Source organism: Malurus melanocephalus, unplaced genomic scaffold, assembly GCF_030028575.1.
Source record: "Malurus melanocephalus ecotype Western Australia unplaced genomic scaffold, MMel_1.1 scaffold_278, whole genome shotgun sequence".
NCBI lineage: Eukaryota > Metazoa > Chordata > Aves > Passeriformes > Maluridae > Malurus > Malurus melanocephalus.
In genome coordinates, this window is record NW_026623510.1 from 648,681 (window position 1) to 664,340 (window position 15,660).

The window sequence follows — 15,660 nt, forward strand, 5'->3', positions numbered from 1 at the left end:
CCTCAGGACCCCTCACACCGCCCCACACAGCCGCGGAGCCTCCTCGGGACACCCCCAGGGCCCCTCACACCGCCCCACACAGCCCCGGAGCCTCCTCGGGACACCCGCTCCCCCTCACACTGCTCCACACAGCCCCGGAGCCTCCTCGGGACACCCCCAGAGCCCCTCACACCGCCCGATACAGCCCCGGAGCCTCCCCCCGGGACCCCCGCGCCCCCCGGAGCTGCCCCAGCCCCGGCACCGCCGCCCGGCGCCTCTCCCGGCCCGTCCTCCACCGTGTCCCGGGTCGCTGGGAGAAGGGGACAACGGAGAGCCGAAGGAGGGGACAGTGGCCGGTCCCTGCCTGCCAGCACGGCTGGACCAYCGCCCTCCGAGACCTGCTCCAAAACTCATGCGTTTGCCTCACTTAAAATAAAAGCCATCCCGAGCCATCCTTCTCCTTTGTGGTAGATGCGCTAACCCAAAACCTGGCACCAAGGGATGGCAAGACACCTTATTCTTCTTTCCTTGTTCTTTTCTATTTCTTCTTCTTTTTCTTCTCCTTTACCATTTCCTTTATAATTTCCTTTTTCCTTTTCTTTCTCTTTTTCCTTCTTTTTTTTTTCTTTTTATTTTTAATTGACAGTTCATTAGACTGTAAGCAGAGTCGGGTTCTAAACACATGTTTTTCTGATTTGTTGTTTTGGTTAAGAAAAAGTACAGATCTATGGATGGATGTTCACATTAGGTGCTTTGTTATGTAGCAATTAAAGCTGTGAGGTTGTGCAGACTGCAGTCAAAATATATCAAGAAGCATCATTTTAGGTGATYAATGCAGTTTGGAGAATGTTGCCCAAATAGCATGAAGCTATGTTGGGGGAGGGGAGGGCATCAAGTTGGATAGTAGGAAAAGGTTCTTCACCTAGAGGGTGAAGGCATGGGAACAGGCTCCSCAGGGAKGTGGTCATRRTCCCAAACTTTCCAGAGTCCAAGGMGCATTTGGACAATRCTTTGAGAKGYACATGGGGTGGTCCCATGCAGGGCCAGGAGTTASAGTTGATAATCCTTGCAGGTCAGTTCCAATTCAGGATATTCTATGAAGCAAAGTGGGATAGGACCAAGCCCTCATTGCTCCATCTCTCACCAGTACTTTGCAGCTCCTTAGATGGCAGAAGTCAAGAAAAAACAGTTAAAACAAATGTATGTTTATGTTCCAAACGTGCATGTACTCAGCACCCGAAGTTATCTGGCCTTCACGAGCACTGCTGTGGTATCTGTTGTTATTGCTACATCAAAAACAGCAACCACAAAATCAGCTGGACGAACAGACCCCAGATTCCTGAGGGTTTTGCTGATATTCCCTGTTTGGGACCCTATCAGGGTCAGCATTCACRAGCTATCGGCTCATTGGAAGGGCTGTCTTTGCTGGAGGATGGACTTTCACAGAGTCCTGTTCCTCCCCGGGCACTGAGGGATGCTAAACTGGCTCTTGTGCAATCCCAGAGGCAGCGTGTTTGCGTGGGGGAGAGGGATGAGCAGCAGGAAGGCAATATAAGGCAAACAGCAGGAGGCACGGAGCGACCCCGGGTGTGACAACCCATCCTGAAGGGGAAGGAATTGGAGCAGTGATGGATGGAGGAGCAGAGAGTGGCGCGGCAATGGTAAGTGGGGTGAGAACAGGGTGGTGGGATCTCTCAGGATTGCTGCAGCGAGCAAGGAGCAGAGCAGGGAATGAACCCTCCTGGCCCAGCAGTCTGGAACAGAGCAGGGAATGAACCCTCCTGGCCCAGCAGTCTGGCAATCACAGCTGCTCAGGGTCGGTGGAATGGGGTATGGGTGTGCTGTGTTAGGGGGGTTTCTGGTGTTGGTTTTGCCCTGCTCTCAGAGCACTGACAGAGCATTGCCCAGCCACCAGCCCTGGCTGACTCACATCCACATCTCTGATAAGAGTATCTGGTGTCCAGGGCTAATCCAGCACTGAGCCAATAATTTCCCTAAAGAAATCCATTATCTGTAYCAACAGAAGAGATTGACTTAATCTGTGTCTTTTTGACACTAATTTTAATTGTGTTCAAGGCTTTGGGTTTGTTTTTTTTATCCCATTGTCTCCTTGGTATGGATGTGGTTTACTGGAACCATGAAGATTCTTGGTAAATCCTAACTCTTCAAAAGAGCTGTAGTGGAAAGAGGGTAACTTCTTCCCTCTTTGGAGAGCCTGGACTAATGCCTCAGCTGTGCAGTTTTACTCAAAATGCCTGTTCTTACTGAACTGTAATGATTCCTGTGGATCCAAGGGCTGGTTTCTCCCACTTCCTCTTTCTGGAATAGCTACCTAAATTCAGGATAGTGTTTGACCCTTGTGTTAACCTGATGGGGGAAGGCTGAGCTGGCCCTTTGGGTAGGGAAATGACTTTGTACCATGGAACCTAGGAAATACAGTACTGAAATTATKGCACCCGTGCTTGAGGGTTCACTCTTTCTGAATGACTGCAAACATCTCCATGAGTATGATAAAAAATCTGAATTATCCAGAGCTTGTTTGTTTTTCCAGGAAAAGATTGTGAGATGCTTTCTGCTGCTCTCTGTGCTCTGGCTGGCTGGCTGTGAAGGCAACAAGAGTGAGTCTCCCTGTGCCCTGWCCCTGCTGGGTAATGGATGGGTAGTATGGAAAGAGGAGGTAAAACCCCCACCTGATCCATGTTCAGGTTCCTCATTAGGGCACTGCTGAAAGCTGCTAAGGAGGAAGAACAGAGTAGTTGTGAGGCAGGAATTGGGATACAGAAGCCAGCAAAAGAGTCAGGAACTGCAGCCTGTCTACCCCAGCCATGTGTAACCCATGGAAATGGCCACAGGTGCCCAATGTGCCTCCATGCTCCTTGGTGACAGTGACAGGCCCCATAGCTGTGATCCAGATTACAGTTGTGCTGAGGAGCTGTCACAGCCTCCCAGCAAGCTGAGGCAGCAGGTTCTTCCTCAGATGTGTCTGCTCTGGCTCTAGGCGAGGATCTCAGCCCTTGAGAGCTGTGCAGGGCTTCCTGCAGTGGGGTGAGTTCTCAAATCTCTCATCAGGAAGATATTCTTGCTGTACTTCAGCTTTCTTGCCTTTCCTTTGCTGCAGGTGAGCTGGTGAGCACCCATGCCCTGAGGCCAGGTGCTGCCCTCCGTGTCAAGAGGAGCCCAGATGCCTGCCTGCCAAACMCGTGCCAGCACCAGGGGCAGTGCCAGGTGACAGAGGACAGAGCAGTTTGCAGCTGCAAGCCAGGCTTCACCGGGGAATTGTGCCAAGGTAGGGCTGGGAATGCTGGAGAGCCCACCCCTGTCTGTCCACGGGCACCAGAGGGAAGGGTGATGGGCACGGTGCATTGGTGTTACCACTGCTCCCCGCTCCAGGTTCAGGTGCATTCCCCACCACTGCAGCCATGTCCTGGCTACATGTTGGTACAAGACCTGGCCACAGGCCATTTTCTTGTTCCCCAAAAGCCTTAATTCCTTGAATGTGCCATGGTGTAGCAGGGCATACTTCATGGCACAGCTGCCCTGTGGTCTCAGAACAAGCACCCTGGCACAGATTCAGTGGCCAAAATCTGTCTTCTTCATCTGAAGGAGAGGGTCCCTGTCTGGTGCTCTTGCCAGACTGTGGGGGCTCTGTGGACAGCCCTAAAAAGGGTCCAGACTGTCTTTTCCCCAGTGTCTCTGAAGAGCCCTAAGCAGCCTCCACCAAGGCTGGGACGAGGGGCTGCTGATTTCAGTGGGACTGTGCCACCCCCAAGCTGACCTAGGGCTCCTTCAGGCCTCTCCCTTATTGCTATTGCAGATGGCTTTTTCCCCCAGATGTGGTACTGAAGTTGGCCTGTGAGGAAGAGCACATGAAGATGATGGTGAGGAAGGAGGTGTTTGAGCTCTTGAAAATCCCACTGGAGCTTGTCCACTTGAAGAACCAGGCATGCAAGGTCTCAGAGAAGGAAGAAGATGGTGAGATGTTTTTTGCAGCCACTCTCACAGGTGAAAACCACACTGTCTGTGGATCAGTAATCCAGGTGAGGATCCATAGCTCCAAAGCCATGAGAGGAGCAGACAGGCTGAGTGGGGGCAGCAGCAGGYCCAAAGGCTTTTCCTTTTATGTCAGGGTGCTGTAAAGTTCTTGTTCCCCTTGCAAATCTTTCCTGGGTATATCAGAAAGCTCTTCTGCCTCTGCCAAACCCCTGCTGGCAGCACRTTTTGTCTTATTTAACAGAGCTTGAAAGTCTCCTTGTGCACCGATAACAGCCCTCAGCTTTCTGGGAACACTCTGAGCTCTGCAGCCCTGGCCCTTTGGTCCCCCACTTGCTTCATGGAGCAGGAAGGGTGCAGAGGAAATGGTGCTTCAGCTCTGCATTGCAGAGRGGAGTCCTCTGCTCACCGATGCTGTGCCAGCAGCCCCCAGACACGAGCTAAAGCCCCAGCAGATATCCAGGCCTGGAGCAGYTATAGCTGAGCTGCACCTTCTGCACCGTACACTTGCTGTGTACGGCTTTAGTCATGGTCTGCAGCCTTGATTTCTGTGTCGTTCCAGCAAAACAGCTCCCACGTCTCGTACTCCAATGTCATTGAGTCAGAGCAGGAGGTCCAAGGGGCCATAATCTCCCGGAGTTTTCAGCTGGAGGTGCACTTCTCCTGCATCTATGCCTATGAGCAGGTTGTGCGACTGCCCTTCACTCTCACTGCAGTTGACAAGTGAGTGTCCCATTTCCCCTGGCTGCTGGCATGGTATCTTTGAKCTTGCAGAAAAGTGAGATGATTTGCAAAGGTCCTGGGTAGCTCCTAAAGAGCTCTGAAAGTGATGCCAGGCACAATTGTCTCACAATTGGTGACAGAGGCACAAGTTGCCTCACTTGTGCTCTGTCCTTCCCTCCTTGTTCTGTTCATGGGCTCTCATCCTCTCCTCTTCTCTCAGGGTGGTGCAGTTCGTGGTGAGAGAAGGACATTTCAAYGTCAGCATGAGGCTGTACAAGTCCCCCTCCTACCTCCAGCCTTAYCACCTGCCAAGTGTGGCCGTCCCCCTCAGGGACACACTCTATGTCCTGCTGAAGATAGAAGGGCAGCACCAGCACAAGTACTTCCTGCTGAGTGTTTTGGACTGCTGGGCCACACCGAGTGCAGATCCCCAGCAGGATGTGCAGCACAAGCTCATTGAGCAGGGGTGAGTGCAGTGCCCCTGGCACACCCATCCTCTTCACACCACAGTGTGCCAAGGACTGAGACAGAAATAGGCCTGTTCAGTTAATCCTGTGGGCTGCATGCAGGCCCTGTGGGATGTGGTGTTCCAGGATGGGGTGCTTCCCTTCATTTGCCACCCATTGACCCAGCTCTCATGCCCCAGGTGTCCCCATGATGAGACAGTGACCTATCTGAATGCCATTGGAGAGAGCACTAGTGCCAAGTTCAGCTTCCAGATGTTTCGGTTCGTTGGTTACCCYGAGGTGTTCCTGCACTGCCGTGTCCAGCTCTGTCTCCCTGACAGCCCKGAGCCCTGTGCCAAGGTGAGCTCTCTGCCTGGTCTGCACCGTGCCCTGGCTGGGTGTGGGACCTCCCTTCCCTAYGCCTGTTCCTTGGAGAAGGGGCTCTGCTCTGGTTTTGGGTGCCTCACAAAATAAACACCTCCCAGAATCAGGAGCTCAGCCCAGAGCCCTGAACCGAAGGTAAGAGGGCTTTACCACCAGAGAGCTCCTTTCCCTCTTCCCTGGGACAGGAAGGGAGATCTCCAGGATGGCTCTTGCCCTCGGTGCAGGGTGCTTCTCCCCAGCTTTCCCATTACCCTTCCCTTGGCTTTGTTGACAGCAATGCCCCAGGCACGGGAGGAAGAGGCGGGCGCTGGCAGATGACTACAACAGGATTGTCTCCTATGGGCCCATCCACCTGCTGGCTGCTCCTTCCTCGGGATCAGACACCCATCATTCCAGCACTGACCAGGACCCAGCAGGTATGTATGTCCTCCAGAGCACATAAATCARTCCAGGAGATCCCAGGAGCAGGGCTGGGGACAAGCCCACCTATAGCATGRCTCAGACCATGCTGAGCTGTATGGAACTGGCAGCAGGGGTGGGTGGAGGCTTTTTGAGGTGACCAAGTCCTGTTAGGGCCCTCAGGATCCCAAACTACCCCCATCTCCAGTGGCCCTTCACAGGAGATGACCTCCCTGAATCTAYCCCCAGTCAGGAGATGCCATGCCAGGCTCAGAGCTGGCTCAGGGGACCCAGATAGTGACCAATCTCTCTCCTCTTTGGCAGGAACCAGCCCGTGGCTCTCCGGGGCCCTCGTTCCACTGTGTGTGCTCGCTGTGCTCGCTGTGGCTGCTGCAGCCGTCAGCGTGGGGCGGCGAATGGTTTAGCAAACAGCTGTTTCCAAATAAATGTGACAAGAGCAGAGAGGCTCTTGCTGTGTCTTTATGGGTGTTTGGGGAAGGAGGTGATGGTGGGATGCAAACAGTGCTTGAAGGATGAGGCACTGAGGGGGTTTTTGTTCCCTGTAGGAACAAAAGGTCTCATAGACCTTATTTCCTCTGAGCCCACAGTCTCTTAACTCAAAGCATGTACCCAGGGGTGGGAGGGTCCTTCCTCCTGCTTCCCTCTTTCCCAGAGAGTCACCCTGGCACATGGAGAAATGGAAGTACCCCACTCTAGATACCTACCCAGCAAAGCTGGTCTTTGCACAGTTCTGTGCAAAAAAAAGTGTAGCATTAGTAAAGAGCTGCTTTGTGCATGCACACGTGTGTGTCTGTGTCTGTGTCTGTGTCTGTGTCTGTGTCTGTGTCTGTGTCTGTGTCTGTGTCTGTGTCTGTGTATGTGTGCACCCATCCACAGTGTTTTCTCCCTTCATTCATGATATTTCTCCTTTTAACTCCTGGCAAATTGTCAGCAAGACTTTTGCCCATTGATACATCCCTAATATAAAGCAAATAACAAACCATATTGTAGGTATTAAAGACTAAATTCACAGTGCTTGGACAGCTGGCAGGGATTTAATACTGAAACACAGATCCCGAGAAGACAGCAGTTGCCCTACAAGGCAGCTGTGTGTGCATTTTGGGTGAAGCAAAGTGTCCATGAGGGAATTGTTGCTGGCCCCAGAAGACGTTTTGTGAGGAATGACATCCAGCAGATCTCTTCCAGAGAGCAAGGAGATGTATTGCAAAGAAGCTCATGTGTTTCCTTCTCATTTTTGTTGATTCCCAGACACAAACCTTCCACATCTGTGCTGGAGCAAGTCAATCCTCTCCCTCCACTACCAGGAAACCCATTGCTGGGCTGGTCCAGCACCAAAGGCCACCTCTAGCAAAGAGGGTGATGGCTCCATYGTGGCTGAAGGCAGGTGCTTTGTGGGCTTTCTCCTTGTCTCCGGGGGAATGAGATCAGGGGCACCTCAAGACCGTGAAAGTGCAGCCTGGAGGGACTTTGCAGAAGTGTCATCTCTGGAGCTCCTTGCCCAGGGCAGCCCACCAGGAATGAAAGGGACAAAGCAAAGAGCCCTGCTGAGATGGATCGTGTCCAGTGAAGGGTAAACTGAGGTGTGGTAAACTGATCCCTCCTCCATGGGGAAACTGCATCTGCGAGGATCAAAGATTGCTCTCAGTGGGTGCAGGTGCAGACAGGAAGAGAGGTCCAGCAGGAGCTGGTGCAGCCAGGAGCTAGTCCTGGGAGGCTGTGGTGGTTTTGTCATGTCTGATGATGTAGGAGAGGGAGCCAGAGGTCTCCTTTGCCTTTGGATAGTAGAGAACAACCAACCAGATGAATATGAAGAGTCCTGCAGGGAAAGGAAGACAAACACTCAGCAGCAGCAGGAGATGGTGGGAAGCATTTTGCCWTTCTGCTGCTGACACCTCCTTTCTGCTTCCAGGGGTTTCCCTCAGCTCACTCCTTCCTCCCCCTGCTTCAGGTGAACCATTTGGCTGGGACATGAGTGGATAATGTCCCTAGTCCTCTGCTAAGGAATGTCTTTCTTGGAGGAAAACCACCGAGGCTGGAGTGAGTGTGGTTGGGAGCCTGGAGCAGCTTCCTGCTGGTGGCTGGGACCTGCTGCTTGATGTGCCCTGCTGAAAGGAAGGGCATGGCAGTGCTGGTGCCTTGGGATCCCCGGTCAACCCACAGCCAGGCTGGCTCCTGCCTCATCCATCCTCCCCACCAAAACCCAGGGAACCCAGCTCAGAGTGAGTGCTGACCTTGGAGAGAGTTGAGGATGGTGAAGAGGTAGAGCACGGGCGCAGAGGAGATGCCGTAGGTGAGGAAGGCCAGGGCCCAGGTGGCTCCCAGCAGGCAGAAGAGCCCCGCTGCCACCAGGGCCACCTTCCAGGGCTTACGGTATCCCTGCACTGCCCCAGTGCCCTGCAAGCTGCAGCTCTTCTGGGTCACCACCACAAACACAGCCATGTTGAAGAGGAAGATGAGGCCAAAGTAGCCACAGTTGGTGATGTAGTGGACCAGAAGATGTTTGGAAGTGATCCAGCACCTGAAAAGAGACAACCATGGGAGCCTTCCCAGGGGGAACATTTTGGGGATGCAGGGGCACCTTTGTGCTGGGGGGATTTTCCAAGGCCAGGGTAGAACAGGGGGATAGTGGTGTGCATCCACTGCCCTCATGTTGCTCAGCTGGGAGGGAGCCAGGGAAAGCTCCAGGTGGACTCTGGATGTCCTTCCATGAGCTGCAGGCATGGCTGAGGCTCAGCACGAGAGGTGGTGCTGGGGGTGGCTGGTGTGTTGCAATCACAGTTCAGGAAGCAGAAGCAGAAGCAGAAGCGTGGTGTGAAGCCGAGCCAGAAGGGTGCAATCCCTGACTGCTGTGCTCCCGGCAGGACTGAGCCACCCCTCCCATTGCCAAAGGGCCACCAAAGCCCTGTGGGCAGTGGCACACGCACAGGTGGGCTATGACCTGCTGGTCCGTGGTCTGGATGCTGTATTCTCCATAGCTGCCAATAACTCCTGCCACTCCCACCACGAGAACGGGGAAGCCTGGGAGAAGGGAGACACACAGAATCAYRGAGTTGTTTAGGCTGGAAAAGAYCTCTAAGGTCACCAAGCCCAACCATTAACCCAGCRCTGCCRCATTCACCGCTAAACCATGCACCTAAGTGCCACATCCAYGCATCTTTTGAACACTTCTAGGGATGGTGACTCCACCACTACCYGAGGMAGYGTGTTCCAGTTCCTGACCACYCTTTCAGTGAAGAAATTTCCCCAATATCCAAACCAAACCTCCCACTGCCCCACTCTCACCCCAGCCAATGAGGCACAGCTTTGCCAGGTAGTGGTGGATGTAGATGCCGAGGACCTTGACAAAGAGCAGGTAGAGCTGACAGCCCTCCAGYGCCGTCCAGGTGAAGCAGCAGAGCAGGCTGTAGTGGGTGAGCCCMCCCAGGACCCTACAGGTCCTCGGGTGGGTCCTGCCAGAGAGCCCRCTGTTGAGCAGGAAGGCCAGGTTGAGGAGGAGCAGGCTGCCCACGAGGTTCACGTGCAGCCCCAGGTTGATGCGGACRGTGTCCTCAAACTTGAACCTGCACCTGGGTGTCCCCACAGGGACCAGGGAAAGTGGGGTCACAGCTGAGCAGGGCCTCRTGCTGTGCTGAGGCAGGACCATGCAGAAGCACCAGAATTGCCCCACTTCTCTCCCAGCCTGACAAATCCCCACGGAGCTGCTGGCCCATCCCACCTGATGAAGATGCAGAAGGCAATGGTGAAGATGGAGAAAGCCATGGCTATTCCACAGCCAGTGGTGGCCACAACCTTCAAAGCTTTTGCTGTGGAGCCATCCAGAGCTGGGTTCTGCCAAACATGCAGGTCTTGGGTTAGACAGGCCCTGGACCAGCCTAGAAAACCTGACTGCAGCTACCAGAGCCATGGGGCTGATAACCCCARTGGCTGCTGCACACACCCCATATCAGCCCACATCTGGCCCCATGAAGGTCTTCAGGGGAGCAGGGCATTGGTGGCTCTGAGRTGGGGTGAGGTGTGGGTGAAGTGGACCACCATGAGCACCCTCCTGGGAGTCTCCACTGGGACAGGGGACCTCAAACCCCTCTGCACCAGAGCCTGCACGAGTCTGGGGCCTTTTGCAGCCTGTCCTGCTCAGCTGCCCTGCTGCTGCCCTGCTGAGCTGGGGCTGGGCTTGCTTTTGGGACCTGGGCTTGCCTGGGAACAGCTAYAACCATCCCTGCATGGCTACTTGTGACACCCAAGGGGCCACCAAAGTCAGGGCACAAGCAGGAGCTGCAGGAAGGGGGATTGTCACCAGGAGGAGGGTGAAGAAGGTGAGATGRTCACAGGAGCAGACTGTCCCCTTGTCCCCGGGCTGTGTGACACATCCACCGCTGTGCCAGCCTCCTGCCTGCCCTGCAAAGGCACGGGGAGGGCTGTGAGTGCCAGCACAGCGCCCGTGCCCAGCCCCACAGCCCATCCCACGAGGACACACCTTTGCTGCCATCCCAGAAGACACATTGTGGGGTGACACCCTGCAGGGGGGGAGAGGACATCAGACACCATGGGGAGGGGCACTGCAGGGGAGAGGGAGGGCAGGCAGGGCTGACTTACCCGGGGCAGCTGCCTGTGGGCGAAGGTGAGCTGCACGGGCTCCTGCAGCCCCGAGATGCTGCTCTCTCCCACTGTGATGCCCACYACGGTGTTGTCCAGGACCTGCCCGGTCTGGTTGGCTTCCTGTGGAGGGGCAGTGATCCCTGAGCTGAGCTGGGGGTGGGGGACAATGGTGGCAGCATGAAGGACGCTGGCAGTGCCACCTCATACCTTGAACACACCCAGCTGCTGGATGTTGAGGACTGTCACCACCACACGTACTGTCTGGCTGCTCAGGGACCGGAATATCTCCCTGGGGAGGTGGATTTTACTTGTGTTCCCTTTGTCCGTGGTGTTGAGCCTGCTGGGGCCCTATGGTGGAGGAGAACAGTGAGAGGTTGTTGCTGGCAGGTCACCTCTGCTCAGGACCCCCAGCCTTGCTCCAGACACAAATTCAGCCCTGCCCGGGTGGGTTTGCTCAGAAACATCTGCAGGAGCCCAGAGGGAAAAAGGGGAGAGCCTCATCCCCAGCATCCACAGGGACAGAGCTGGGAGTGAGCCCCAGCACTCTCTACCCACCATGGTCCCCTGGGACATCCAGAGCCTGGGAGAGCRTGCGGGTGGGCAGGAGGCACAAGGTCACATACATTCCTCCTTTTTCCGACCTCACCCTCCCCCTGACCACCCCAGCCTGCTGGGTGGCTCCTCAGGGAGGGCTCTTTGTTCCCACACACCACTTCATGTGGCTCCTTGCCAAAGGATGTTGGGGTTGACGCGGGTCGGTGATGCAACCCCGGAACAGGGTGGAGGCAGAGCACTGCAGGCACACCGAGCCCTGGGGTGCTTGGAGGGCATGGGACCTTCGAAAGGGAGAGAGAGGGGCACATCTCACCGCCGTGGGGGAGAAGGTGATGAGGACATCACGGGTGACAGCCCTGCTGACATTCAGGAACAGCGTCTTGAGCCCGGCCAGCCAAGTGTGCTGCCCCGACTGCAGCAGCCTGCGGGACAGGGGGGCTGTGGGACACSAGGACATGGGCACCGAGCCCACAAACCCTGCCCCATGACCACCCCTGCCACTACCTGAGCCACAGCTCCCGCATGCAGGCACAGGCAGGGCTGTGAGAGCGCCACAGCTCCGGGCAGTCCCGGGACAAGTGCAGGACGTGGCTCCTGTTGTTGGGGTTCTGCCGCTCCACCGTCACATTGCAGCACTCCCGGGGCTCATCACCCCGACCCATGGCTGCAGAGGGACACAGCAGGTGACCACTGGGCACCACGGCTCTGGGTGGACACTGGGAGCAAGGTAGGAATGGCAGGGGACCACTCACCGGAACATCTGTCCTGTCCTTTGCAAACATCTGGAGGAGGAGTGCGTGGAGAAACGGGGGAAAACAACAAAATCTAGGGTCAGTCCTCCCTCTGTCGGGAAGGGAAGGGAAGGGAAGGGAAGGGAAGGGAAGGGAAGTCTGGCAGGTTTTAGAGGACCAGTCCTGCAGTTACACAGGCTTCACAAGCATCTGGACAGCCACAGGAGCTGGTGAGGGCAAAGCCACAGTGTCCAGCCCAGGGGAGTGGGCTGAGGGTGTCTCAGAGGACACCCTGTGCTGCTGGTCCCAGGTTTTAAAAAAGCTCCCAGTAACAAACCCCCCAACTCTGCTCACCTCTGCACGTCCCAGGGGGGATCCTCCCTTCCAGCCCATCCACATTTCAGGATGATATCCTGATGTGATCTTTTGGTGAACACTGTCCCAAGGGAAAACCTTTCCACAAAGCCCACAAACCCCCTATGCCAGGGATACCTGTTCCCCCTTCACCTGCCACTCACCAGGCAGCAGCAGGAGCAGTAGGATGGTGCCCAGGAACAGGTTCATGMTGCTTTGTGGGGTGTCCTGGCTGCCCCAGGCCTTCTGCTCCCCTTGTCCCGGCAGCTTTGCTCCTCCACAGGCTCCCCTGGGGCTTGTGGCCACTTCTGAGGTAACAGYGGTTCCTCATTTCCCTTCTTGGAACCCCTCTCCTTCCTGTAGGCTGGCAAGTGACCTCCTGTCCCAGCTGACAGTAATGGTGACAACTGCCAGACCGTGGTGTTTTACCCCTGGCTCCTTCCTGTGACTGACCGTGGGCTTTTTGCTTTCCCTTTCTCCCCACAGCCCTGCCAAGGGGTTGATGGCCCTGACAGCTCAGCAAAGGCTGGAGCATCCTCCTCCTATCTGGGCATCACCGAGATGAAATGGGAGGGTGCTCTGCCCCAGCTGAGTGCTGAGAGTTGAGTGAGAGGGATGATCCACAACCCTCTGGAAGGGGAATGGCAGGATGGGAGATGTGGGGCTGTGCTTGCAAGAGGCACAGCCAGAACAGCCAGACTCTGACTGGCCCCACAGCCACTGAGGGGATGATTCCCATCCTGTGAGGTCTCCCTCTGTGAATCTCTATCCTCCTCCAGCCTCTTTCTGCTGGATAGTGACAGTCCCTGGGGACTTCCCAAGCCATGGACTCTCCCTCCATCACCCCAACCCCAATGGCACCAGGAGCCAGGAGCACCACCATCAGTCCCAGCTCAGCAGGATCCTGCAGGGTAAAATGCTGGGTTCTGCCCCAGAGATGGGATAACCCTGGCCAAGGGATGGATCCCGCTGGAGAGCCCCCAAAGCATCAAGCAGAGACCCCAAAAAGCCACACTCCGAGAGGAACAACTTTAATGGGCACAAGTTGGGTGTGCAGAACTCCTACACCACCCAAAAATAGACATTCAACAAAATAACAAAAATAGATTATTCCAGCTGCCTGAGGGTGTGGCGGGGGCAGAGTCATTCTGTCTTCCCTGCGGAAGGACCCTCATGGTGACCACCAGCAAGGGCTGCAGATTGGGCCTTTCCCACCCATCATCCCTGGCCTCAGGGCATGGGAGGGGACATCCAAAGGTGCTGGGGACCCTGTCCCTGCCCCTTCCGCTTTTTACAGCCCTCCCCCACCCAGGTGAGCATCCCTCTCTCCCTCTCTCCCTCCTGCCCCAAGGATGCCAAGCCTGTCAGGATGGAGTGGGTGGGAATACTGGGGAGGGGGCTGGCAGAGGCAGGGGGGTGGTGGGCCCCTCTGCGGGTCCCTGGGCTCCTCACAGCCCTGAGGGGCAAGTGCAGTAGCAAAGCAGATGTGTGGTCCTTCTTGTGGCCGTCCTGGGCGTGGGGAGCTCCGGCACGGCGCGGCCATGGCGGGGCTCAGCTGCTGCTGGGCTGCAGCTTGGCACTGTCAGAGCTGCTCTGAGAGTCAGGGGACTTCCTCGCCTGCAGCACCATGGTCCAGTACCAGAGGAAGATGAGGAAACCTGGGAGAGGGGACAGAAAGGGTGGATGAACCCCCTTGAGGGACAAAGAGCAAACCACTCAGCCTGTCCCAGCTCCCAGCTCACACCCCATCACCACCCCAGCAACACCCCGTGAAAACCCTGGAACCCTTCAGAGGAGCCCAGGCTCACCTTGGAGAGAGTTGATGATGGTGAAGATGTACAGGGAGACGAGGCAGAACACCCCAGAGGTGAAGGAGAAGAAGATCAGAGCCCAGGGGATGCCCAGCAGGATGCTCAGCCCCAGGAGGGCCAGCACGTGCTTGAGCTTGTGACCTTTTTTGTTCTGCCGGAGGATCTCCCGCACCATGGCCCCCAGCATGACCGAGTTAAAGAGGAACACCAGGCTGAAGAAACCCAGGTTCACGGTGTTATGGATCAGGGGGCTCGTGATCCAGCATCTGGAGGGGGGAGAAAGGGCAGAGATCACGCTGTGTCCTCCCACATGGGTTGGGAGGAGCTGGGGGAAGCACAGAGTGTGGTGCCAGCCCAGCATCCAGGGAGAGTGGATCCCCTGGCACAAAAACCCAGCAAAGCCCCAGGCCATGGTGAAGGTTTAGCCTTCACCTGTGAGCAGAGAGCAGGCAGCCCTGTCCCGTGACTCACATGGTTGCGTTGGTGACTCTGCCGTCGATGGATTCATAGATGGGAACGGAGAACGGGCCGTAGTTAGACCAGCTAGCCAGGAAGATCACCATCACACAGAGGAAGGGGAATCCTGGGTGGAAAGAGCACAGTGAAGGGGCTGCCCTGGTCCCTGGCCTTTAGGGACCTTCTGGAAGACTTGTTTCCCCTGTCTCCCCATGTAGAGCACAAACCAACATCCTCCATCCCAAGGCAGAGCGCACAATGAGGGCCCCTGGTGTAAGCCCTGGCCTGGGAGGGGACAGTGCTGTGCTGACCTCAGCTGGACATCTCCCAGGGATGAGGAATTCAGGCCACAARGGATCCTCAGATCTTCCTACCATGACAGAGAAGCATGGGCCCTTCCCGCACCCAGCCCACCACTCAGGGCTGTCCTGGATGATTCTTTCAGACAGAGGATCCCATTACTTTTTAGAGATCCCAGGTGGTGGCTTTCACATGTGTCCCTCACTGGCTGACCCCAGGGTGACCCACCCTTGCTCTAGCACCAGCTTCTGCTCTCAGCCTTCAAATCCCCTTCTCCACCAAGGCTCCTGACAGAGGAGCTCCCCCACAGCTGAGTCCCCATCCCCATCCAGTGGGAAAGCCCCAGCCAAGAGCCCCTGCAGCCACCCTGAACCCTGGGGTGTCCCTGCCTCCCCCATGCTCACCCCAGCCAACCAGGCAGAGCTTGAGAAGGAAATGGTCGTGGTAGGCATTGAAGACCTCGATCACCAGCCGGTAGAGGTTGTAGCCCTCGATGCCCATCCAGGTGAGGCAGCTCAGGAGTGAGAAGTGCAGGAAGAGCCCCCCRGCCCTGCAGATGGCCTCGCTGTTGCTGTCAGCCAGGTGCTCCGAGATGAGGAAGGTGAGGTCCAGGAGGAAGATGGCCACCAGCAGGTTCATGTGGATGTGCATGCTCGTGATCTGGTCCCGCTGTTTGCTCCTGCASAAGAGAAGGGARCAGAGCTCACTGCCATGCCTGGCCAGCACCCTCAGTGCCCTCAATACCCCAGAGCACCTCCCAGTGCTTCAGGAGCTCCAAGAGAGCTGGTAAAGGATTTTGGACATGGCCTGGAGTGACACGACAAAGGGAAATGGCTTCAAACTGACAGAGGGCAGGGTTAGATTAGATATTTGGAAGGAATTCTTCCCTGTGAGAGTGGTGAGGACCTGGCACAC

At 56.1% G+C, this 15,660-nt stretch overlaps 3 protein-coding genes across 3 annotated transcripts in view; 1 reads left to right on the top strand and 2 right to left on the bottom strand.

Moving 5' to 3' along the window:
- Positions 1-1,637: 1,637 nt before the first annotated feature.
- On the top strand, positions 1,638-6,348 carry LOC130579527 (uromodulin-like). The gene is made up of 9 exons (XM_057376381.1): positions 1,638-1,649; positions 2,531-2,597; positions 3,098-3,265; positions 3,811-4,016; positions 4,532-4,692; positions 4,913-5,158; positions 5,339-5,498; positions 5,797-5,938; positions 6,246-6,348. Exons 1-9 carry the CDS (start codon positions 1,638-1,640, stop codon positions 6,344-6,346), a joined length of 1,263 nt encoding a protein of 420 aa, XP_057232364.1. The 3' UTR covers positions 6,347-6,348.
- Positions 6,349-6,892: 544 nt separating this feature from the next.
- LOC130579530 (adhesion G protein-coupled receptor G3-like) lies at positions 6,893-12,512 on the bottom strand. Its single transcript, XM_057376383.1, is given in 14 exon segments — positions 6,893-7,758; positions 8,174-8,460; positions 8,867-8,960; positions 9,225-9,508; positions 9,658-9,770; positions 10,237-10,337; positions 10,417-10,456; positions 10,536-10,658; positions 10,746-10,886; positions 11,407-11,515; positions 11,598-11,757; positions 11,846-11,875; positions 12,343-12,418; positions 12,420-12,512. Coding segments are annotated over 14 exon segments (1,764 nt in total). The 5' UTR covers positions 12,510-12,512; the 3' UTR covers positions 6,893-7,642.
- A 681-nt stretch (positions 12,513-13,193) lies between these two features.
- The window catches only part of ADGRG1 (adhesion G protein-coupled receptor G1), a 13,366-nt gene continuing 10,899 nt past the window's right edge, over positions 13,194-15,660 (bottom strand). The window contains exons 11-14 of the mRNA XM_057376332.1: positions 15,150-15,424; positions 14,461-14,572; positions 13,987-14,255; positions 13,194-13,836 (exon numbers count right to left, since the gene is read on the bottom strand). Coding sequence (XP_057232315.1) covers positions 13,730-13,836; positions 13,987-14,255; positions 14,461-14,572; positions 15,150-15,424 — 763 coding nt within the window. The 3' untranslated portion in view covers positions 13,194-13,729. The remainder of the gene's footprint in view (positions 13,837-13,986; positions 14,256-14,460; positions 14,573-15,149; positions 15,425-15,660) is intronic.